The 23486-nt window shown below is 37.4% G+C and overlaps 1 protein-coding gene across 2 annotated transcripts in view; it reads left to right on the top strand.

Annotated features, from left to right (window-relative positions):
• Positions 1–23486, top strand: part of SKIC3 (SKI3 subunit of superkiller complex) — a 48272-nt gene that overhangs the window by 7554 nt on the left and 17232 nt on the right. For both annotated transcript variants that reach the window (XM_066569038.1, XM_066569037.1), the window contains 23 exons: positions 31–129; positions 228–336; positions 2134–2274; positions 3693–3794; positions 6555–6688; positions 7320–7406; positions 7496–7599; positions 7711–7837; positions 9025–9204; positions 9602–9726; positions 10168–10421; positions 13354–13456; positions 14206–14382; positions 15234–15378; positions 15540–15618; positions 15734–15795; positions 15917–15973; positions 17025–17093; positions 18005–18079; positions 18707–18848; positions 20043–20136; positions 20708–20785; positions 22089–22213. In XM_066569038.1, coding sequence (XP_066425135.1) covers positions 31–129; positions 228–336; positions 2134–2274; positions 3693–3794; positions 6555–6688; positions 7320–7406; positions 7496–7599; positions 7711–7837; positions 9025–9204; positions 9602–9726; positions 10168–10421; positions 13354–13456; positions 14206–14382; positions 15234–15378; positions 15540–15618; positions 15734–15795; positions 15917–15973; positions 17025–17093; positions 18005–18079; positions 18707–18848; positions 20043–20136; positions 20708–20785; positions 22089–22213 — 2668 coding nt within the window. The remainder of the gene's footprint in view (positions 1–30; positions 130–227; positions 337–2133; positions 2275–3692; positions 3795–6554; positions 6689–7319; positions 7407–7495; positions 7600–7710; positions 7838–9024; positions 9205–9601; positions 9727–10167; positions 10422–13353; positions 13457–14205; positions 14383–15233; positions 15379–15539; positions 15619–15733; positions 15796–15916; positions 15974–17024; positions 17094–18004; positions 18080–18706; positions 18849–20042; positions 20137–20707; positions 20786–22088; positions 22214–23486) is intronic.

Raw genomic sequence — 23486 nt, 5'->3', positions numbered from 1 at the left:
TTTTGCACTCCTGATTTTTTGTTATTTCAGCTTTTGACTGCATTTGAACATGCGCTGCAGTCTGCTGACACTGTTCCTGGTGAAGACCACCAAAATCTTTACAAAGACTTCATACAGTGCTTGTCAAAAGTAAGGTTATGTTAAAGCATCTTTCTTAAGAAAATAGATCTGTTATTTCACATCTGAGAACTCACATAAATAACTGTTTACTCTTTTTTCCTTTCTAGTTTCCTCATGAAGTCGGTAGGTTGGAAAAGGCTTGTGATGATATGATGGCTTTGTATCCTACTATGACTTACCCTGTGGAAGTACTTTGCTTGCACTTTGTTCAGTCAGGTAAGTAGGATGGATTTAGGCATTTCTGGGGCTTAAATGTTTTAAATAGTTGATTTTGTGACAAACTGTTTGCAAGTTTTTACCTTTCACAAAGAGTGTACAAGTACTTTCTTTATTTCTGTGTTATGTTTCTGGAAATAGTGTTTGGTCCTATGACTTGTCATTTCCTTGCCCTGTAACTGAGTAGTGACTGTAAGTGACAAAAACCTGCTGTAAGGGAAGTCCAGCTCTTTGAAGTTTCAAAGAAAAATGCCTCACTTGAAAGCAGCCTCTCTGGATAAATGAAGATTAGCTTCTTGACCTTTTAAGAAAAAGTGAAAGAGTGTTATCTAGTGCTCTGAGGTTCATGATGAACTATGCTGAGGTTATTCTTGACACAGATTCTCTTCCATCACAAAAAAAACCACAAAAAAACCCAAAACCAACCAAACAAACAAAAAATAAACCCAACAAAAAACCCCCAGATAAACATTTGTGAAACTATGTTAGAGAGTGTGCCTTGTGAGTAGGGAATAACAGATCTCTTTAGATATGTATTCTGAGTAGAAAAGGAGACCCTTTGAGGGGAAAAAGACAAAACCTGGTGTGTTCAGAAGTGCAGGGATCTGAAACTATGCATTACTATTTTTAGCCATTTACTGAACAGCATTGCATAGTTTCTCATAATTTTCAGAGGTAATTAATAGAATTTAGCTTTTCATTTTGTTGTTTCAGGCATCAGAAATTTATTTTGTTTCTTTTTAAAGCAAGGAAACCAAGTCAGAAAAAAAACCCTCTAGAAATAACTTTCAGCTTAGGTAGAAAAAGGGGTTTTCCTGTTTTGAAGAAATGGAATATGATAGCAAAATACAGCAAGTGAGAATTTTTCACTTTGTTTTGGAAGCATGAAGACAAATGAGGCCCAGACTCTCAATTTGTAAAGTATTTGAAAATGCTTTACATTTTGGAGAAATGGGCAGAAACGAATTTTCAAAGGAAAAGGTTAGTGCAGTTCTTGTATACTAGCACTCTGGCAATATCTCATCGTCCTGCAAGCTTCTTGGAGGGGAAGGATGCTGCTTGTGTTTTAGAAAGGCTGTTTGTTTAGGTCTGAGTCGTGTGTTTTAATCCTGCACTTCTCATAGGCTTGTTAATTTAGATGCATTGTAAAGTCACCTTCAGCAAATGCAGATGAAATCAACTGTTATGCCACATAAATCAATAATTTCTTAAGGAAAATAATAGTTTGAAGGTTGTTGCAACAAGTCACAAAGCTCCTGTCAATATTGCCGAGTCTACAATCACAGCTAAATGCAGGCATCAAAAGTTAGTGGCGTCAGTTAAAATTAAGCTAAAACATTAAATTATATGGTTTCACAGCAAGGTAATTTCAACAAGTTTATCACAGCAAATTAGCAGGTACACAGTTTCTCTTCTGGAAGGAAATTATATTGATTTATTTGTGACAGATTTTGGCATGTGGACTTTCAGGTGAACTTACATGAAAAGCATATTATTATTTAACACTATTTAATATTATTATATTAATTATTTATTAATAAAGGAAGTATACCTGGAGTAATTGAGCAAAAGTGATTATTCAGGTTTCAGACTATCAGTTTATTTTGTGGTCACAGTACTGAGTATTTAGGTTACTTCTTGGGTTTTAGTTCTTTTATGGGACAAAGGATAGTAAGTGTGTAGAGCCTTTGGAAAATCACTTTGAACTCAAAAGGATAATGATCATTCACATAGATAAGGTAAGCTAAGTTTTTTTTAATCTAAAACTCTACAAAACGTGTCTTTTTCTGAAACCAGGTACTTTGTCAGAAAAGGCCCTGCACTGTTTTTCTAAACTTTTGGAGATGGATGCAAGCAGTGGTCCAGGCATCATTGGTTTTGGTGTAAAATACCTCAAAGAAAATAAATACAAGGAGGCTGTTAAGAGTCTTACTGAAGGTAAATGTGTAATATGAGATGTGAGTAGTCTGTAACCTGAACACTAGATTATGTTGAAAATTTAGGGAATCTTACACCTGCATAATAGTTTGCAAATTCTAAGACCAGCTAGATTTTAAAAGAACGCTGAACACTTTGTCTGATTGTGTTGAAATGTTTTAAATGTAGCTTTAAGTATAGCATCTCTAAAGCCTTTAATTTGTATTATAGTAAGCTCTGTAGTGTTTTAAGGTAAACCATTTTTAATCGTACTGTTTAATCCTACTGGGAAAATAACTATATGAAACACTAACTGGAGCAATAGCAGTAAATGAAGGAATGTGAAATTTATGAAGTAAAATGTAATGCAACCTCTCTAGTAGAATCACTGCATTTCTCTGCCTGAACAAAGATGACTTTTCTCTGAAATTACTTCATTTTCAGTTGGGTAAAGACTCACACTGAGTGTTTAGAGAGAAATATTTTAAGAGTTTTTTTCTTTTTTGTGGTTCTACAGTAACTATATTTGCTGAAGACTTGGCTTACTCATCTGTAAATTAACTTGCTTGTATTGAAATGGCAAAACTCTTTCTGAAATACTAATAAAGTATACTAGTGGGCAAATGAGACTGCCCACCTTCACTTTGCTGCTATGGCAGCTAACAGTGGAAACTGGGTAAATAATTGGGATGTAAGCATTCATGAGTCAGTCAGACTAAGCTGTGATGTCCTGCATCCACTCTTCTAGATTTAGAATAAGATTGTTTCTGAAATTGAATTTTGGAATATTTACAGTGAAACAACATCTTGCCTAAAATATGAAATAAAAGTTTCATGTGCCTAAGAGCACATGAAGGGGAAAAGCTATTCCTTGGAAAAAAAGTTCTTCTGGCTTAAATGGCCATTGTATGTTTTGAAAAAGATAGTATTCTATTTTAATTAATATTAAGTTGTTTTTCTCTTTTTACTTTTACACATAGACTTTGCTTACAGCAGAGAGAATGCAAAGAGAAAGCCCTTGGTATAATGCGTAAACGTAGAGAGTTTGAAAATCACGTCTCTTCCAACAAGCCATGTGTTTGTATCTTAGGTGTTGGGGCCAGGCATTGCTTAGTAGTTACACATCAGAAGACAGAAATTCAGTTTTATTAGTGAGTCTTAATTAAGGCAGATTCATCTGAAAGTTTCAGTATATGTAATGTTATATGCAAAATTAAGCCTAACTTAAATGCTTTCTGCTTTTTGCCTTGTTGCATGGAGGCTTCTGTGTCCAAAATAGTCTAAAATAAGACTCAGAAAAAATTATGGCAAGTCTTAACTATCTGACTGATAATATGTTTTTGATGGCATTATATGGAAATAATATGTATCTACTTGCTACAGTGTTTTTGCAACTCTAAGCAATTTTTTAAAAAGTGTCTTTTTTAAACTCTTACTAGGTTTGCAGAAGACTAACCAGTGTCCAGCAGCATGGTATTATCTAGCAGAGGCACAGATGAAAATCCATGAACACAGGAACGCTGTCCTGTCCTGCAATCAAGGTAACTGCCTGCTACTTTAAAGAGCAGTTCCAGTGCTGCAGTGCTTTATGTAGTCCAGCCAATGTGGCCTTGGTATGGTAGGTCTGAGTTAGCAGTAGTCACAGTCCCTTGCTTCTTGCAGTCTCAAGCTTGTGCTGTCTCTCTTGGTTTATAAGAGCTGAAAAGCACCTTATGGTGCTTAGTCTCAGGAACAGAGAAAATACTTGGCTCAGTGGATCCAGAAAGCTGTCTGATGGTTAATATTTAGAAGGTTTACATGTTCTGCTGTACTGTTTCTGCTGGTGGTTGACCAATGTTGGCAAGTGACAGATTGCCTGAAACCACAAGGTAGGTGTCACAAATATTTAGCCTGGCAGATAATAATGTTTTAACGTGAAAAACAAATTTTTAATCAAATTAAGGTAAAATGCAGAAAGGATGCATACTACAGCTGCATCTGAAGAAACTCACTGAGTGTAAAACTTCATCTGTGCTAGCTGGCAGCCAGGGCAATTATTGCCATCTAGTGATGCATATCTCAGCTGAACAGGGCCACTCTCTGGTGGTTATAAATGAAGGGGCAGCTGAAGTGGACTTCTTTTGTGGCAGGGAGAAGTACAGTGAAAAGTTTTTAAGAAAGACTGGAAGAAGTAAAAGAAGCCAAACAGACCTGGCCAAACAATCATGGGAAATTGAGCGAAAATAGTTAATGGTGAGGGGAATTCAAAAGACCCATGAACTTGGGTGGAGGAAAAATGAAAGCTGAGCAAAGTAGGTAAAAAAGAAATTTATTGGAGAAAGAATGAAAATGAGGAAATTCTTTTCCATCTGTGTTTAGTGTGGAAGATCTCGGGGTGACTTTGTACCGTGACCCTTCTTTTCAGCAGATTGATCTAACAACGTGTGTAAAACAAGACAAGGAAACATAGCATTAAGGAACTATGAGATACCAACTTAGGAATTGACTGAGATGAAGATGCTGAAGTTTTAAGGGGTTTCCATAATTGCTTGCTGAAACTGTCTTGGCACCCAAGTACTTGGAAGTAGGTGGCATGGCTCTGATTTTAAAAAGGAAAGTTCAGGGAAAACACTGACAGGTCTGGTATATTTAGTGGTTGAAATAGTGTAAACTGAAACAATAGAATTAAAGAATTTATGTAGAAAAATGTTTTGGGGTAGACAGCATGGCCTTTTGAAAGTTGCTAATTTAGAACTCCTTCAAGGAGCTTATGAGCTCATAAATAAAGGAGGTTTCCAGGTGGTAATTGGTAAGATCCCTTACTTGACTGTTAGTAACCTTGGGTTAAGAAGCAAAGCTGTAACTTTGGGTTTTTTCTTTTAAGTTAAAAGGTAGAGCACAGCATAGTAATTATGTCTATTTTCAGGCTGGAAGGAGGTATCCTTGCCATTTTCCCTGATACCTGTGCTGTTTATGAATGCTGAGCAACAGGGTTATAGTTTGCTGCTTTGTAAAGTAGACTGCAAAACTTTGAGGTGATTACCAGAGTGCATAACTGAGTGTTAAGACTATAGAATTTTATTCATTATTTTAAATGCAGAATGATAGAGTTGTGGGAAGAAGCGTTCTCAGAAAGCTACCCTACACTCTCACTGAAGTAAAGTGCAGAAGGTCCTCATTTGGTATGAAAAAATAGGACTGTTTCTTTCCCCTGGTGTGCTTTACAGGCAAGTCAAATATTAGCAATTTCAGAGAAGGAAATGGTTAGTGAAACATACCATCAACACACAGTAGCTGTAAGAACTTCAGCAGCATAATAAAATCTGCGTGTAGTTTTGGTAACTATCTACCCCATCTCAAAAAGAAAATAAGAGTAGAAGTTAATAGACTAGAAGTGAGGTTGGTCACATGAGCTAAAAAACGCAGCATATGAGAACAAGTAAATAGCCTGTCAAGTCCTTTTCTAGCCTGGAGAAGAGATAATTTTGAACTCTGTGAAGATGCAAATGATGTGGAATATAAATAAAGATTGAGTGTTTTGTTTTCGTATGTGAGGTCTGGCTAGTGCCAAATGCAACTAAAATGTCAAGCTCAGAGCAAACAAAACAAGTTTTGTTTTTCAATACAAGAAGTTAAGTTCCTTGCTAAAAGATGCTGTTGATGCAGAAATTTCTCTTGAGTCCAAAACATGTAGAAAGTCAGAGACAATTTTGGGAAAACATTGCTTTTTACTTGTCCTGTCTTAGTGTCTGTATCAAATGAGACAACAGCTCATTGTACATGAAAATAAATACAATTAATTGAGTTACACAGGAAGTTCTTGCCTTTGGAGAATGGTGATGCTCAACAAGAGACGCCTTCCATCTCTGATGTGAGATGATACTGTGTATCCAAAAAGTAATCAGAATGGTATGAAGGGTTACTTTGTAACTTTTTACAGGCATCAAGGTAAATCCCTGTTTTCGATAGTATTCTTTCATTTGAACACTGAAATGCAGAACAACTTGTCTGTTGAAAGGTCATTTTTTCTTTGGAACTCTAATGAGCAAAATTATAGCACTTAATTTTTAAAGCCAGCAGCTAGAAAGCAATCAATATACATACATCTGAGATGACCTCCTAGAATTGACTTAATTGTTAAACTTGAATGAATAGAAATTTTACGGGACAATTTCTTATTTATGGGGAAGAGCAGTCTGAATGGTGTTCTATTAGGCAGAAAAAATGTAGTTAACAAGATTTTAAAAATATTTGGAAGAATGCTGCTCTGTGTACTTCTTCTTTTCTCGTTTAACTTGATGAAAGGTTCTTCTTGTCAACAGCTCTTGAGGCTCTTGGAACTCCTGAGGGTCCTAATCTTCGGTGGAAGAACCTTGTCTTTCAGTTGAAAGCAGAGACTTTGATTAAAATAGCTGATGCTGATGCTGCAGAAAAAGCCATTAAAGCACTTGAGCAGGTATTTTTATTGACTAAAATGTTTGGGGTTTTTTTTTAATATTACAAGGTGCCCTTATCTTTCTGTACTTAAGGTAAGTATTTCTACCCTGGCCTCCTTTCAACTTTGTGGTTTAGACCTTCCTACTAGCTGTCATGTAATTCAGACATGTCTTCCATTCCTGCTTTTCCAGGCTTTGCTGCAGCTCTTTTTTATTTGCAATTCTAATTTTGGAAGCTGTCACTTTTGACTTTGTCTGGTCTTGCTCACTGTTGCTGGTTTCTTGCTAGTTCTGTGCTGTTACCCATCTTAATTTGAATTCATGTTATAATCTCCCATGTCCATCATTCACTTGTAATTAGTCATGAAGAAAAACACTTTAAGATTGAATGGTTAAGCTTTGGCAGAAGTTGCTTCCCCTTGTTTTTATCACACAGTTTCATTCTTTGTTGTTCTTCATATTTCTGCACCTTTGCCCTTACAGTCTTCTACTTGCTCTTCATCAGAATTGTTCTAAATTTTCTCAGGGGTAATAGAGAAAGCTTCTAAATGCTTTCTTGTCTTTATCTTCATGCAGTCTGTGTGCTTTTGACAACTTTGACTTCTAAATGTGGGGAGATAAATTAATTGTGTTTATTACTTGGTGTTCTAGATTGTAGATGGAAGCAGTGATCCAGTGATTTCAGCTCTCAGGGGTCAGGCTTATCTAAACAAGGGTTTAATGGATCAGGCTTCAAAGGTTAGTGCTTTTTGTCATTCCTGTGAGCTAAGTACAATTCTTGGTTTCATAGAGGAAGTAACCTAGAGAAAAATGACATTCTTCTGCAGGTTTCACAAGAGCTTCTCCTGTCCCACCCTGATCTGGCTGAGGCCCATGCTCTAGAGGGTTTCATCCATTATTCCCAAAAGAACTATGAGCAGGCAGAAAAAAGGTAGACTTTTGTTTTCTTTCCTCTAACAGGGAAGTGTTATGGGATAGTAAAATACAGTGTTCTGCAGCTTTTGGGAATTTTTCTGACCTAAACTGTTTTCATTTTATTTAGTTTTCTAAATGCTATTGAAAGAAAGGCTGGAACTGCAGAGTATCATCAGTACCTGGGGCTTACATACTGGTTCATGGGTGATGAGACAAGAAAAAACAAAGGAAAAGCACTCACTCAGTTCTTGAAGGTAAAGACTGCTTTAACTGTTGTAGAATTAGTGTTTTCTTACATCAGAAGCCAAATATGAAAAATATACTGACTGGAATGAGAAACTTGAATATTCTCCTTTGTGCAATGTATGAGCCTCCAGAGCCTGCACACTAGGTTCTGATGTGCAAAAAGGCATTGTAGGGAGCTGTGCAGTTACCTTGAATCTCTCTGCTTTTGTTTTCCTCTTTTCAACTAATTCTTTAGGCCTTTGATTTGACAAAACTTAGTGGTGATTCCCTCAACCTTCCCTCCTTCGGGAAAGTGGAGGCCTCTAGACAGGCAGCATATCTTTGAAGACCTTTTGAAAGGGGGAGGGTAGAATTCAAATTGAAAAAACATGAAGGAAAAAAAGTTGGGAAAAAAAGTTGAAAAAAAGGTGTTAGGGTTTCATTGTCTGTCCAAGGATGTAAGTTGGTAAAGCCCCATAATTTATATGCTTTTCCTGATCTTTGGGGTTTTAGTAATTGTGGCTTTTTTGCTGAACATAGATAATAACATGAATCCAAAAGGTTTAGTTTGACATCTGTATCTTTAGTTTGACATCTGTATTAGTAACTTGGAAGTATACAAAATAAAACTTTAGGCACTGTAAACTCATCATGTAACTTCATGATAGGTATCAAGAACTCAAATCATTACCTGCTGCTTGCACTTTAATAAACAGCTGAGTATAGTGGCAAATGTATTTGAATAGTTCTTTTGGTTCTAAACCATTTTATGCAATCTTTATTATTATTGACAAAGCTGTTTTCTGCTGCTTGGAGGCTGTCAGTTTCTTAACTATAAGCAAATCTGCCAAATGCATCTAAGAAGGAACTGAAACTTTAGACATGGCTGGAGTTAATTCTGGTGTTATATGGTAATTGTATGAACATAATGATTGAAACAGAGCAGAACATGAAATAAAGATTTACTTTCTTCTAGCACAACTATTTTAGTACTTTGAGTACAAAATGTTTTGTGTCATGGGATTTGTAGCAGATTTTCCAGATATTTAAAGCTCAGGTAATCTGTGCAATTTTAAAATAAAGTTTGACAGCTCAAATATATCACAGAAGAGACTTAAAAATATGATAAGCAGGGGCTGAACAAGTAACTGTCACTGAACCTGTCTATGAGTATAATCCTTTAGAATGCTGATAGTGTGTTGGTATTTCCTTATAGGCTGCAAAATTGGACAGCTACTTGGGAAGTGCCTTTTGTTATCTAGGTAACTACTACAGAGACATTGCTGGAGACAAAAGCAGAGCTCGTGGTTGCTATAAAAAGGCTTTTGAACTGGATGAGACAGATGAGGAATCTGGAACAGCAGCTGTCAATTTAAGTGTGGAACTTGGAGACATGGTATTGTATATTCAGAATGTCAGATTACTGCTGATTTGTTGTTCTTCTATTAATCCTCCTGTTTGAGGAATTACTTCAGGTTTCCTCTATATTTAGGATCAGAAAAAAAAGTTCTGTCATTGCTTAGCAGCTTTTATAGTTGGACTTGCTTCAGTTTTATCTTCCAATTCCAAATTAAATTTATCTTGGGAGAAGGGTGGGAGAAGCAAACATTACATTAGGGTCATCATGTGTGATATGGCATTTTTTTCAGTAGGGGACATAAGGAGAAAGTTGGGGGTTTTATTTAGCTTGTGTAACTTCTTTTTTCCATCCTCCACCTTGCTCCTTTAGAAAGTTATAAGAATATTTTTAAATGTTTTTTTGTTTACTAACTTGGCATTTATTGCTTTGTTAGGACACTGCTCTGTCAATCCTTAATGAGGTAACTGAAAAAGCAAGACCTGGTACAGCAAAATGGGCCTGGCTTCATCGTGGACTTTACTACTTGAGAACTGGTCAGCCGTCACAAGCAGTTGCTGAGTAAGACAACTGGTGGTTGGTTTAAGTCCTTTTCTACAAATCCCAATAAAATAGTCTTTGCTCATAGCAAGTTTTCAAAATAAGTTAGGTGATTATATCTTGTACTTAACAAAGGGAAATGGGTCTGAGAGAGTTTCTCTTCAGTTCTAGAATTCACAGAATCTAGTCTTGTTTTGTACTAACAAGCCTTGTGACAGGCACAGACAAGCTGCTATAGCACTGAACAGCCAGGGTGAGATACAATTCCTAAAATTGTGTAATGTTCTCTGAAGATGAAAAACCTACTATGCTTTGTTTAAAAGTTCTATGTAATCATGAATTTGTGTCCTGGAGAGTATATAATGCAAAATTAGTGTCCTGAGTGTATAAAATGAAAGGAAATAATTTATGTTGAATTTTATCATATTTCATTTAAATAAATGTATGTCTTGATATCTTCAGTTTGCAGGCAGCTCTCAGGGCTGATCCAAAGGATTCCAACTGCTGGGAGTCTCTAGGGGAGGCTTACTTCAACAGAGGTAGCTACTCAACAGCTCTGAAATCCTTCAGGAAAGCAAGTGAGCTGAACCCAGGGCTTGTGTACAGCATTTACAGAGCTGCAGCACTTGAGCAAATTCTAGGCAAATACGAAAATGCTATAGCTACCTATCAACAGATATTAAAGAAGACAGAAAACTATGTGCCTGCACTGAAAGGTAGTATGTCTGAATTTGAAAGTGCTCACTTTTCCTCCCTTTACACACTGTAGTGTTTCAGTCTTTTGGAAGAATTTTTGATGTATTGAGGTTTTCTTGTGGTGTGTTGAGGTTTTCTTGTATGGAAGGATAGAGCTGTATTTTGTGTATGTAGGGCAATGAGGTGCCTCGCGTGAAAGTTAAATTATGATGAATGTGAGTAATTATTTCTCTTTCAAGTAAGTGTGAAAGGTAGTTAATTCTATGTGGCTACCAGGCCAAATGAGTAGGAGAATTGAAGATACCCAGAGGAAGCCCGCTAACAGGGCTGCAGTTTTACCTAAGCAGTAAAATACTGGCTCAACAGGCAATGAAATCAGACTGCCATTTCAAAGAGGTGGGCTGATTTCCTTTTGCTCCTGACCATGCATTCCTCACTTCTTGTGTTAGTCTAGTGATTCAGACCCCTCTGAACTTTTTCAAGTGGTGAAAAATAGCAGAGAATCCCAAGAAATCTCACAAGCATTACAGGTGGCAGGGGTAAAGACCTTCAGGATATAGGTAGGAGTAGAGAGAAATGGGGCAATTGGAAGTTCTTCTTCATTATGGAACTGTGATTCTGAAGTTATATAATGCAGGGAGTGTATAAAATTTTGATATAAAATGAATAATTGCTCTGTTTGCGTTCTCCCTGCCACTTAGTTTTCAATCATTCTCACCCCATATACCAATCTGAAGCAGGTGCTGCTTGCTGCTTGATGCTAGTTTGAATTTGTAATTATTTTTTTCATTGTATGTAAGGCCTTCTGGTTTATGGATGAATCTAAACTGATTCTTGGAAGAGTTAATTCAGAAATGTTGGGTTATTATTGCAACAGTGGGTCATTAATCTGAAAAAGTTACAGTGTGGTTGACTTTTCTACCTCCTCCTCTATAACTCTACTAGTGTTTTTCAAGACTAAAGTGACATGGTAAAAGCTCCATAATGGAGTTGGAGTATATTGCATTTAGGCAGTTTTACTAGTTGTTGGGCAGGAAGGGAAGAGCTGACTGTAGCAGCAGTTTGCAAAGGTGCTGTATAGACCTATGCACATGCATATGGTTTTTTCAGTGTCTACAGTGTTACTAGTATTAAAATGCTTTGAGTACTTAAGTACATGGTATCAAGATTCCTCCCCATAGTTGCCTTCATACTGTTTTCTTATATCTCCTAAGTCTTCTTTCATAAAGGCTCACATTGTAATCTCTGGTTTGTTAGCTGTAAATCCTTTTAAGTCTCCAAACAGCCTTCACTTTCTTAGAGACTTCTTATGATGTTTGGTCCAATATTGTAAATTTTGTGGACCTTCTTAAAACTCTCTGAAGTTCTTTGACTGTCCCATCAGTGTTTATTTTCAACTGTTCTGATCCATTTGAACAGTTTCTGAGTTGAGCTGTTGGAAACATAGTCTCTGGTAGTTGAGTGAATAACTTTACTGGTGTTACTTCACTGCATCTTTTTAATGTGTTTTGATTTTGTGCTACTGAATACTTATTCTGACTCTGTTCTAGTGTGTCTTTCATGTCATTTTGGGGAATAAAATCAATTTTGTTTTTTGATCTTGACATCTGATAAGCTCATGATCTTGGGGCTTCTGGGGAGCCAAGATAAAGACTCTTGCAAAACTCTGTTTTGGTATAGGTGAAGGATTACAATAGCATGAGGGGAGGGTAGCTTCAGAACTGTCAAAATAATCTGAGAATGTACGATACTCATATCCAATGAATTACGGCTGGACAGAATCACTGCTAGTGCTATCAAATGTGTAAACCAAGCAGTTACTATTTTCAAAATGTTAGAAATTTTTACCTATGATGCAGTTCCTTTTTAATAGTGGGAACTATTTCCAGTTGTGGTGGTTTGACCTTGTCTGGGCATCAGCTGCCCACCAAGCTGCTCTGTCCCTCCCCTTCTCAGCAGGATGTGAACAACAGACAAAAAAAGATGGAAGAAATTCATGGGTCAAGATAAATGTAGTTTAATAAAGCAAATGCAAAGGCCACATGAAGAAGCAAATGAAAACAAAATTTATTCTCGACTTCCTATGAACAGGTGATGTCCAGCTATTTCTCATGAAGTAGGACTTCAGTCTGCCTAGTCATTGTTTCAGAAAACAAATGTGATAACAAGTTCCGCCCCCCCCCCAGTCTCTTCCACGTTTATCTCAGCTTTTATGGCTGAACAGATGTGATGTGGTATGGAATATCCCTGTGATCAGTTTAGGTCAGCTGTCCTGGCTGTGTCTCCTCTCAGGATTCTGACTACCCCCAGCCTAATGATGAAGGAGTGAATTTTGTAAAGACTGCCTTGATGCTGTTCCAAACACTGTTCAACAGCAGCCAAAACACTGGTTTCTTATCAGCACCTTTCCAGCTACCAGTACATAGCACAGCACTATGAGGGTTCCTACGGGACAAGTTAACTCCATCTCAGCCAGACTCAATACACCATATGAATTTAATTCTAAATAATGCTGGCTTCAGGTTTTCTTCATTGAAGACTTTCCCTTTTGCCTACCCTGACATTCTTTATTCCTTTTGTTTCTCAGGATTGATTTTTCACACATGTAAACTGCAAATTGGTGTATTTGTCAAAGGTGTAACAATGCAGATTTCTCAGGATGGATTTACTTAATATTTGAAGATAAATGCAAAGTTTAAATGCTGTTTTTTAAATAATGAATTAGGTTTATTTTAATAGCCAAATGATTCCACAGTTCACACTTCACAAGATAGATTAAGAGCAAAGTCTTTGTTGGGAGCATTGTGGGTGTTTTGATTTTGTGTATGCAGGGTATAGACTTTTGCACAAGGCAGAAATGCTGACTTGGCTTCCATGCTCCTTCCCCACTGTACTTTTAAGCATATCATAAAAGCATTTATTTTCACAGAGAATATTTTCTCTTACCTTCAGGACTTGGTGAGTGTTATCTCATGCTGGCAAGATCAGCCCTTGATAACTATTTGGATAGGAAGGCTGTGGATTACATAGAGCAGGCCCTTGCATATTTTACGAGGTTGGTACTAAATATTCACTTACTTAATTTCTGCTGGGATTGTGGGTTGACAGGCAGAAAAAGAAGAGTTAAATTTTTAAATTTATTTAAAATAAGAGTTTGAAAATTTTTCAGTTAGACTGAATCAAATGGACTAGAACTTCTAATCTAGAAGTAAGAATGTGTTTATTAAAAATGGTTTGAGTAACAGATTCTAAACATAGGCTGCTTAAATGAATGGCAATTACAGAGTTTTATGTTTTTCTTTTCAAAGATAGAGAGTCATTTGAAAATGTGTGAAATGACCCAGAGTTCTCTTGTGTAGTCCTGCTGATATATGGATCTGGGAGGAGTGTATTCCTACAAAAAATAATGGATAAGAGGAAAATAATTCCTTCCTTCTCTCAGTCTTTTTGTTTTGAATTTCATACAAGATGTGCTAAACAAAATCTTGGAATAACTGCTGTTAGAGGAGAAAGTCCATCAAGTTTCTGCAGATGAGTAATGTCTTTTAATATGACAAATGCAAGAGTGCATGTAGTCAGCTGACATGTTGGGGTGTTTTTGTTTGGTTGCTTTTTATTGTTCTTTCTTTTCAAATTTTGATCTTTTAGACTTGTAGCTTGAATAGGAAGAAACTGGATTAAATCAAACACCTTACTGATTAATTGCATTTGAGGTTGTGCTGCTCTTCAAAGTGGCACTTTTTTTCAGAAAAGGATGTTGAAGTATCTGAGTAGGTGTTACATGTGTTTTCTTTATAATTGTAGGGCAGTAAAGCACCGTCCTGATGTATCTTGCCTCTGGAAACTGTTAGGAGATACCTGTACTAGTGTACATGTTATTTCACCAGCCAAAGTGAATGTTCAAGTACTAGGATCTCTTCTGAGTAAAAATGCAACCAAACAGGTGCTGACGAAAAATGAGCTTCTCATACTGGGAGGAAGGTAATACGCTTTTATTGTTAAGAGCTTCTCTGCTGTTTAAGACTCCGTAGAGTCTCAAATATTCTAGCCTATTTAATTTGTAGAAAATGGCAGACATGCTGATCTGTTGATACCTGCATATTGGTTAAATGGATTCTCATGATTCTTCCAGATTACACTACTTATTTCAGGGTATGTTTCCTGTATTGCCACAGTACTGTCAGCACCTGCTCTTCTCCTTTCTGTCTCCAGGTGCATGCTACATTCTCCCTGCTGTTCCACAAATCACATCTGTTTAAATGCAATGGTTGTGGTATTTGCTGACTAATTCTCCCAGGACAATGGAAGTCCAAGATAATACTTTCTGACAGCTTTCTGTCTGTGCCTCTTTCTTGTAAAAAATTTCTTGTGACAAATTCGCTGTTCTGTGACTCCCTCTAAAATTTTTTCAGCTGGATCTGTGAGGCAGGAAATGCATCTGCTTGGTGAATCTCAACCATGATCTGTAAAGTGCAGTACTTCCTAGGGGAAGCCTGAGGAACTGTAAAAATTATTGATGTTTGTTTTAAGTAAAAGCATGCATAATGTAACTGACAGAGCCTTGATTTAATGCACACCTACATAACCATACCTGTGGCTTCATTAGTGGTGAGCACTACAGATTACCCTTAGACCAGATTCAGACACACGGTAAGTGTCTGAATGAAAATATATTAATTGGGTTTTTTTGCGTTAAGTTCTTGTCTGGTTTTGTTTGTATTTATGCATGTTTACTTCGTTTGGGTTTCTAAGCACTCTTTTGAAGCTTTTTCAGCTTTCTGCTCTTTGTACAGAGACTCGGAATAATGATTCCGTGATTCATGTTTCTGTAGGTGTTATGGCAGAGCTTTAAAACTGATGTCTTTGCCGAGCATATGGTGTGATCTTGGAATAAATTATTATCGCCAAGCAGAGCACCTCACAGCAGTGGGCACGGACATGAATGAGATCAGTGAACTGTTAGAGAAGTCTTTGCAGGTATTGCCTGTATTTCCTAGTACATTCTTTAAACTGCTGTTCATGCTTCTCTGCATATTCTCTCTGTACACAATAAAACCTACATCTCTGAATAAGTAAGTGCATAAAGTCATAATTTTTGCTCTCCTAATCATTATAATCCACATTTCATTTTCTTCCAGTGTCTCAAAAAAGCTGTAAGACTTGACAGCAAAAATCATCTTTTTTGGAATGCACTTGGTGTAGTTGCTTCTTGTAGTGGTAAGTCTTCAGTGACAGCCCTAGATCTCTAACATCCTAAATTAGAAGGAGGCTTGACTGATGGTGTTTTGAAATTCAGTTACATCTAGGTCTCCATTTTTTTTTCTCCCCCCAGCTATTGGGAATTATGCTCTTGCACAACATTCGTTCATCAAATCTGTTCAAGCTGAGCAAATTGTAAGTGCTGTAGGCAGCTGCCATCTGTTTCAAGTGGGCATTTAAGACATTTCCCCTGATGCACTGCTATTTCTGAGGAGTGTAATAATATATTGGTTTTAACTTTATTTGTTTTGTTTAGAATGTTGTTGCCTGGACCAACTTGGGGGTTTTGTATCTGGTAACTGGAAACATTGAGGTAATCTATTTCCCAGCCTCAAGTATAATTTTCCTTTATTTTTTTTAAGGGTGTATATATGGGAATGGGAGTGTCAGTTTCAAATGTCCCTTTGAAATTCAAAAAATATACATGCTTCAAAAGAAATTAGATTGGCACTTGAGAAATGCAGATAAATTAAAAATTTGTTCTGGGGGGGCTAAGATTAGGTTAATTGTGAACTTCTGCTGAATTGGCAAAACTGCTTTCCAACAGCTGGAATGAAAACTTAATGGAAGGACAGAGAAGTGGTTAGTCAAATCAGGGCATGCCAGGTTTGGCCAAGAACTTCTAGTTGTAGAAGTTCCCGTAGATACCTACTTTCTGCTCATCAGCAAATGTATGATTTGCTGTAACACTCTAATCTTCAGAGTTTCTCTGGAGAAAAATTTGAGTACATATTAAGTGAAGTCTGGAGCTCTCATGCAGTTAAAGTACATCCTGTCCTATTTGCTCGTTGAAATAACAGAAATTTTGTTTGATTGGAAATGTGATGGTCAGAATTATTTTTAAGAAAAATAACTTGATAGTACAGACTGCTTACTGCTAAGACTGCTAATGCTAAGACTTGGTTCCCTTTGTCCCAAATTGAGGGAGGAACTCTTAAGCATGTGTAGGCCATAGGGAAATGACTTGTGGGTGATAATCAGTTTTATACTTTTGAAAATACATTTGTATTATAAAAAAACGAATTTTCAAAACTGGATCCTCCAAGAGTCAGATTTTTAAATTGTTCCAAGGGTTCATTTAGTTTCTGAATTCTCTAGCTGGGAAGGAAGCATATTTAGAAGGGAGGGAAACTTTGATATTCTGAAGTTTTCTAGTTTTTTTTTTTGTTTGTTTTCTTTAAGACTAAACTGGTTTATTTCTCTGGGCAATGCGTTGTTCTCTGTGAAACAGAAGATGTTTTTAGTAGTGACCTAGTCCATTAAGTCTGTTCTAATACTACTGCATGTTAATACCTGTGTGTACTCAGAAGTGCTCTGTTACCATACCAGGCAGTTCAACAGCAGTGTTTTATTTGGTTCTACAGCAAGCTCATGAAGCCTTCAAGGTAGCCCAGTCTCTGGAACCTTCTTACCTCTTGTGTTGGATTGGACAGGTATGATGAAAAATCATGAAACTGCACACAAAAAACAGTTCTTGAAGAACCTTAACTTCAGCCTAGTAACTGGCACTAATTCATGCTCCTAAAAATTGTGTTTTAAGAGTGCTTCTAGTTCCTTTGTTTCCATAGTGGTAATACAATGGAAGCTACTGTGTTCATCAGACACACTCATACGATGTTTTTCTGGCTGATATTGTGAGTTCTCTAACAAGCTATTAACCAAACAATCACTCTGCTCTGAGGCTTTTTATAGACAACTATCCACAAAGCACTGTCTTTATAAGGTGATAGTTATTTCAGCTTCAGCTGTACCACTAGTTCATTAAATGGCACCACCCAGCTCTCATCTCAGTTCCCCCTTTCTAATGCCACTGTCAGAATAAGTAAGCTTCTAATGTACCTGGGACAAAGCACTTCTTATTTTCTGGGAGGTCCCTTCCTCCCCTGGCACTGATAGCTCACATGCTCTTTCAGATATCTAGGCCATCTGTGAATAGTTGAGATACTTGTGACTTTTATGATCGTTATAGGTGAATTTCATAATGCCATGCTGCTCACCTGCTAATAATATTTAGTTGAAAACTGGATTCTAGAAAAGAACTAGCACCATCACATGTTGAAATTCAGCTCTTGTCAGATGTTGTTATAAATTGTTCTAATACATGCAAGTCTTTGTTCTGAAGATAGAGTAGCAGCCAAAGAGTTTAAATTACTGATACAGTGGAGACTGCTTGTGTTTCTCCTGAGTTCATTTTGTTTTTAAAACCAATCTTGCTTGTAGGCTATGAGGAAAAAGTGTGTTCATGTTGAATGCTTAAGATATGCCTGACATAATATGAGTTAAGGTTTTTGTCAGTGTCATAATTTTTAAGTACATGACCATAGCAGCTCTTGCTTCTCTCTAGGCTCTTATTGCAGAGACTGTAGGCAGCTATGATACCATGGATCTCTTCAGGCACACAACTGAACTCAGTATGCATGTAAGTGTAACAGTTGTATTGTTCTGAAGTTTTTGTACATCCAGTCTCTCTACTTAGGAGATTATTTTTTTTAAAATAGGCATGTCTTGAGTAGTGAAACTGTTACAGTAATGTTTCAGATGAGATTGTATGGCTTCCATGTTGTTGCTGACTTATGCTGGTATTGTATAGCAGGCAGTTACTTTATAAAATTTTTTAGTCCCAAGCGTTCAAGAAATCAGCTCTTTAAGTCATGAATAAACGTTCTCCATGTTCCACAGAATTGGACATAGATCAAAGGCATAAAATATTTCAGGAAAGAGCAAGGATACTGCCAGGACCCTGTGTTCCAAAAAAAAGTAGAGGACTTACTCTTTCATAGCTTTTTTTTTTTTGGCCTATTGTGTGTACAGTAATGCAGCACATTATATGAGAATGTAAGAATTTGCTTTGCTCAGATGGCAAGTTAAAAGTATGTGTGGAGGTATTCAATTTGGTATATTCTTCTGCTTAACACTGACGCAGATTTTTAGCCAAAACTCTGTCCTAAAACAAAGAATTTGTATTATTATAATCTGCAATTATTTTGCTGTATCTTGAGCAGGTTTAATGATTCCTGTTTTGGGGGGTGTCTCTTTGTTTCTTGAGACTGAGGGAGCAAAAGGCTATGCCCACTGGGTATGTTCAACGCTGCAGGATAAAGCCAACAGAAACACTGAACTGTATCTGTACAACATTGTTCAAATGAATGCTATACCAGCAGCCCAAGTGGTCATGAGCAAATATACAGGTAGGTAATTTAAATACTTCTCTAACCTGTCACACCTAACATGCATTCAGAAGGAATAAATACACCTGCACTAGTTCTAAACAAGAGAGGTCTGGCTGAGGTGGTGAGAGGCTTTTTAGCTTAAACTAACTGAAACAGGGTAAGCAGACCACACAGCGATGAAATGGATGGGTTCTGTCTGCTTACTCCTTCTAGTTGTTTCAAATACCAACGAAGAGACCAAGGGACCAGAGCCTTGTCATGCTTCTCATAGGATGTTTGCTCTCAGACTCCCTTTGCATGTGTCTGTATGTGCAGGTGAAGATAAGTGCCAGGTCCTCGGCCTCTGTGATGTGAAGCTTGGCACAGAGGATTGTTCCTGTGTGCTGTGTAACTCAATATTCTCAAGCATATGATTTTGTTAACCTTCAGCAGGTGATGGACTCTGGTTTTGTGCATGATTCCAAACCAGCCTCCCCATTGGATATGTCTAGCCTGGAAAGCAGGTAGAAGAAATGCAGATTTTCATTAGTCTGCAAGTATTCCTGTAAAGAAATCACCTGAGTAATCTGTTGCTGACTTTGAGAGCTAGAAAATATAGCTCATAGATGTGAATGTGAAACTGTTATTTCTTTGTGCCTTGTTCTTAAGGGGACTCTGGAGAGCCTTCCTTCCTCTTCTGGGGAGAAAAGTACTAGTCTGAGATGAGTTGACAGCTGGCAAATTTGTGCCTTAGCAATTAGTTAAAAATTACTAATTGTGGAAGGGACCATAATGGTCATCTGGTCTTACTTCCCTGCTTGAGCAGGGATGTCCTACAGCACATTGTATAGAATTGTTTCAGAATGTATTAAGAATAAAACATAAGATTCTACTGGTATTTTACTAGAGTCAATGCAAGATGAATACTTTCCCATTTCATTTAAAAGAAATCTGCCTGCTGAAAAACTTAAAATATATTGAGTGCATTATGCATTAATATTACATCATAATATTTTAAACATTTTTCAGCCACCGTGATGTCATGTTTTGGGTCATCTGTCTCTTCTGTATTTGCCTGCAAGCCGGTCAAAATTATTCTCATGAGCAGCTGACAGAAGCATTTGGCAAAGTGTTCAGTGCATGTACTGTAGCGTCAATGTAGCAATGTTTTTGTAATGCTTTTTCACAGCTTACTGATCTTGTTTTCCTACATTGTCAATTCTGATTTTCTAGAAAGAAATCCAGATGATGCTTCTGCTTTCACAATGTTTGGGTTTTTGAATGAGTATCTGGATCTAAAACAGCAGGCTGCCTATGCCTATGAGAGGTAAACTGTACACCCTTGGAAAGCTTAGACAAGCTCCTTTTCCATGAACCAGCTGAAAAACCTAAGGGTTTTTCTTTTCCTTAGATAAACTTTACTTTCTCTGTTCAACAGTATATTTGAACTAAGTGTATTGTAGGGTGGGTGTGTGGATGTTCCTATACCGAATTTGGAAAGGCAGAACACAGAAAAGTAAAGATGTCCTAAGACTTGTATGTCATACCATTACATTAACTAATTCACTGTGTGTGATTTAAATGAAATTGAAGGAGAAAGCAAGCTTGGTTTTAGCTTTATTCTCTATCCCACTCTAATTAATGGAGGTGGTTGGCCTTTGGGTTTGTTTTGGGTTTTTTTTTTCCTCTCTCCTCTTTCAAAGAGAGGAAGGTGGCAAATGAAACAGTATTTGGTGACGTGTTTGTTGATGCATTAAAACAGTAAAATAGGCTCTGTTTATGTTTAATTAGCATAAAAAGCTTTTGTATAAAACAGTTGTCCATTTTGCTCTGAAAATTTCTCAAAATATGCATCTTGTAGTCACATGATAAGTAACATTCATTGTGGTTAATTTTAGGGCAGCTTCACTGCTGAAAAACTCAGAGGATACTGAGAAATACAATACAGCAATGCAAAACTATGGCAGGTCACTATGGTAAGTGTCTGTTGATTTTCTGAGCCCCTAGCTTCACCTTTGGAGGTAGTGAATAGTAGAGCAGTACAAAATATGGTGAGACTTAAGGTGAAAAATGGTTGCTAAAAATCATCTATTAAACATTATTTCTAATTGGAGACAGATTTGACTGCACTTTGTATTTGCTCCAGAAATGGGTAGTGTAATAAAAAAAAAAATCATATTGTAAGGAATTGCTGTATGTCTTCACAGGCTGTAGCATATCAGTGATTCTCTTATCCTTTGCTTGGTACTAACATGTCTTAGTGTAGTCTGTTATATTGTCTCCACAATAAGCTGTGGGGTTTTTTTCATTTTTTTTACAATCTTGAGCTGTGTAATAGGCTTTGTCTGAATAAAATTGCTGCTTCGAGGTTTATTCAAAAGCCCTTCTATCTAGCCTTTGAATTTATATTGACTTTCACAACCTGAAGCATGTGAGGTTGGGGTGTTGTGTACCTGTGTGTGGTCTTTCTGCTGATAAATCTCTATACTGTAGTCCTACTCACAATTCTAAGTTCCTTTCATGATGCCTTCTGGTTCTGAGGGAATGCAGGACTTAAATAGGTAGACTTTCAAATTTCTCTTTGATATGAGATAGCCCAAGGTCTACTAATTAAATATTTGTTAGCTCTCTGAGGAAACCTCATATGTTATTGTATGTGATACTGAAACTTGTAACCTGTGACGAAGTGATAATTCATTAACTTCAGGGAAGGTTTTAGAACCAACTCTTTCGACTCTTGAAATCTCACATCCAAGCTGTGTGTCTGTTAGTTCATGTGTGCAACTTACACAAGATCAAATCTCTAGTAGCTGATAAGTAGTTCTAATAAATACAATCCTCTATTATTCTTTTCATAGTGGTCTTAAAACAAGAATGCTGCAATCTTTCTGTGTGTGCATTTTCCCGTCTGTGTGCATGATTTGCTTTTTTCCAAAAAAATGCTTGATTTGCTTTTTGCATGTTTCTCCTTTGATGTTTTCTCCCGCTGCACTGTGATGATCATTAAGTCATTTGCCTTATATACAGCTGTCATGCAGATACAGAGGACTTCTCCCTATCAGCTCTTCTTCATGCAGCAGATAGTTGGAGAGAGTAACTGCTATACCAGGCAAAGGGTGGGGATAACTGCACATTCTTGTCCTAATATTGCTCTTTTCTAGGTGTCTGTTTAAAACTGCTATGGAATAGAGGGCACTGGTCCTCAAGGACAGTTTGTCTGAATTAAAACAGCTGTTGCTGCATCCTTCCTACCAGTGACTGGGTTTTTTTTTTTTGCAGTGCTCTTGGGCGGTGTGATGAGGCCATTGAAGTTTACACATCAATACCCCTAACAGAGTTTGATGGCATTGTGGGGCTAGCGTTAGCTTACTTCAAGAAAGGACTCTTAGAAGAAAGTATCAAAGGTAAAATTCAGAGCATTATGGAACACTTCTTTTGCGGTTAATCTTATCAAAATTTATTGTCTAACCAACCTAGCTGACATTCATTATTTTGCTCTTTTGGTTCTATTGTGTAAGTATAAATGCCACAACTATTTTAATACCTTGAGTACCATGTGCAGTTTTGGGCACCACAATAAAATAAAGACATTAGGCTGTTCAAGAGCATCCAGAGGAGGGCTATGAAGATGGTGAAGGGTCTAGAGAGCAAGTCTTATGAGGAGCAGCTGAGGTCCCTTGATTTGTTTGGCCTGGAGGAGACTGAGAGGAGACCTTGTTATGGTCTTCATCCTCATGAGGAAGTGAAAGGTCAAGTACTGATCTCTTTGCTCTCACGACCATTGACAGGACTCTAGGAAGTGGCCTGAAGCTGAGTTAGGGGAGGTTTGGGTTGAATACCAGGAAAAGATTTTTCACCCAGAGAGTGGTTAAGTACTGGAACAGGCTCCCAAGGGAAGTCATCACAGTACCAATGTTGTCTTCAGATCAAGAAGCTTTTGGACAATGGTCTAGGACACGATGTGATTCTTCCAAGTGTCCTGCACAGTTGTACTTCATGATGTTGCTGGGTCCCTTCCAATTCAGCCTATTCTATAATTCTGTGAAAATCTATTAGTCCTAGTATTGCTCAAATGTAGTAAGGAAAAAGAAAATTTCTTCAAGTGTGGGATTCTTGTCCATTAAGCTGGTTTTCTCTGAGCCTCCCTTGTTCTCAAATTAAATTGTTTTTCTGGAAGAATCAGTTGTAGTCTAGAGAAGAAAAGACAGAGGTGATGTCATCAATATAAGTGTCTCAAAAGCAGGTGTCAAGGGGCTGGTGCTAGCCACTTGGCAGTTGTGCCCATCAACAGGGCAAGGCATGATGGACATCATCTAAAATACAGATTCCACCTCAACATGAGGAAGAACTTTTTACGCTGAGGATGGCTCTGAAACAGGCTACACAGTGAGGTTGTGGAGTTTCTCCCCTCTGGAGACATTCAAAACCCACCTGCGAGGTCCTGTGTCACCTTCTGTAGGTGGCCCTACTGTGGTACAGGTGTTGATCTCTAGAGGTCCTTTCCAGCCCTAATTATTCTACGATTCTCTCAAAGGAGATTAATGTGGTGTTGAAAGCACTTTAGCTTTAGTGGTAAATATAATTATACTATCATGTTGCACACTTCTGAGATGTGGAACTTCATGAAAAGGTATATGCAACAATCAGTGTAGAAGTGTTAAGTGCTCACAAAGGAAC

The sequence above is a fragment of the Molothrus aeneus genome, chromosome Z (assembly GCF_037042795.1).
Source record: "Molothrus aeneus isolate 106 chromosome Z, BPBGC_Maene_1.0, whole genome shotgun sequence".
Classification (NCBI taxonomy): domain Eukaryota; kingdom Metazoa; phylum Chordata; class Aves; order Passeriformes; family Icteridae; genus Molothrus; species Molothrus aeneus.
The sequence above is the reverse complement of the archived record's forward strand: the minus strand, read 5'-3'. Positions and strand labels throughout refer to the sequence as shown.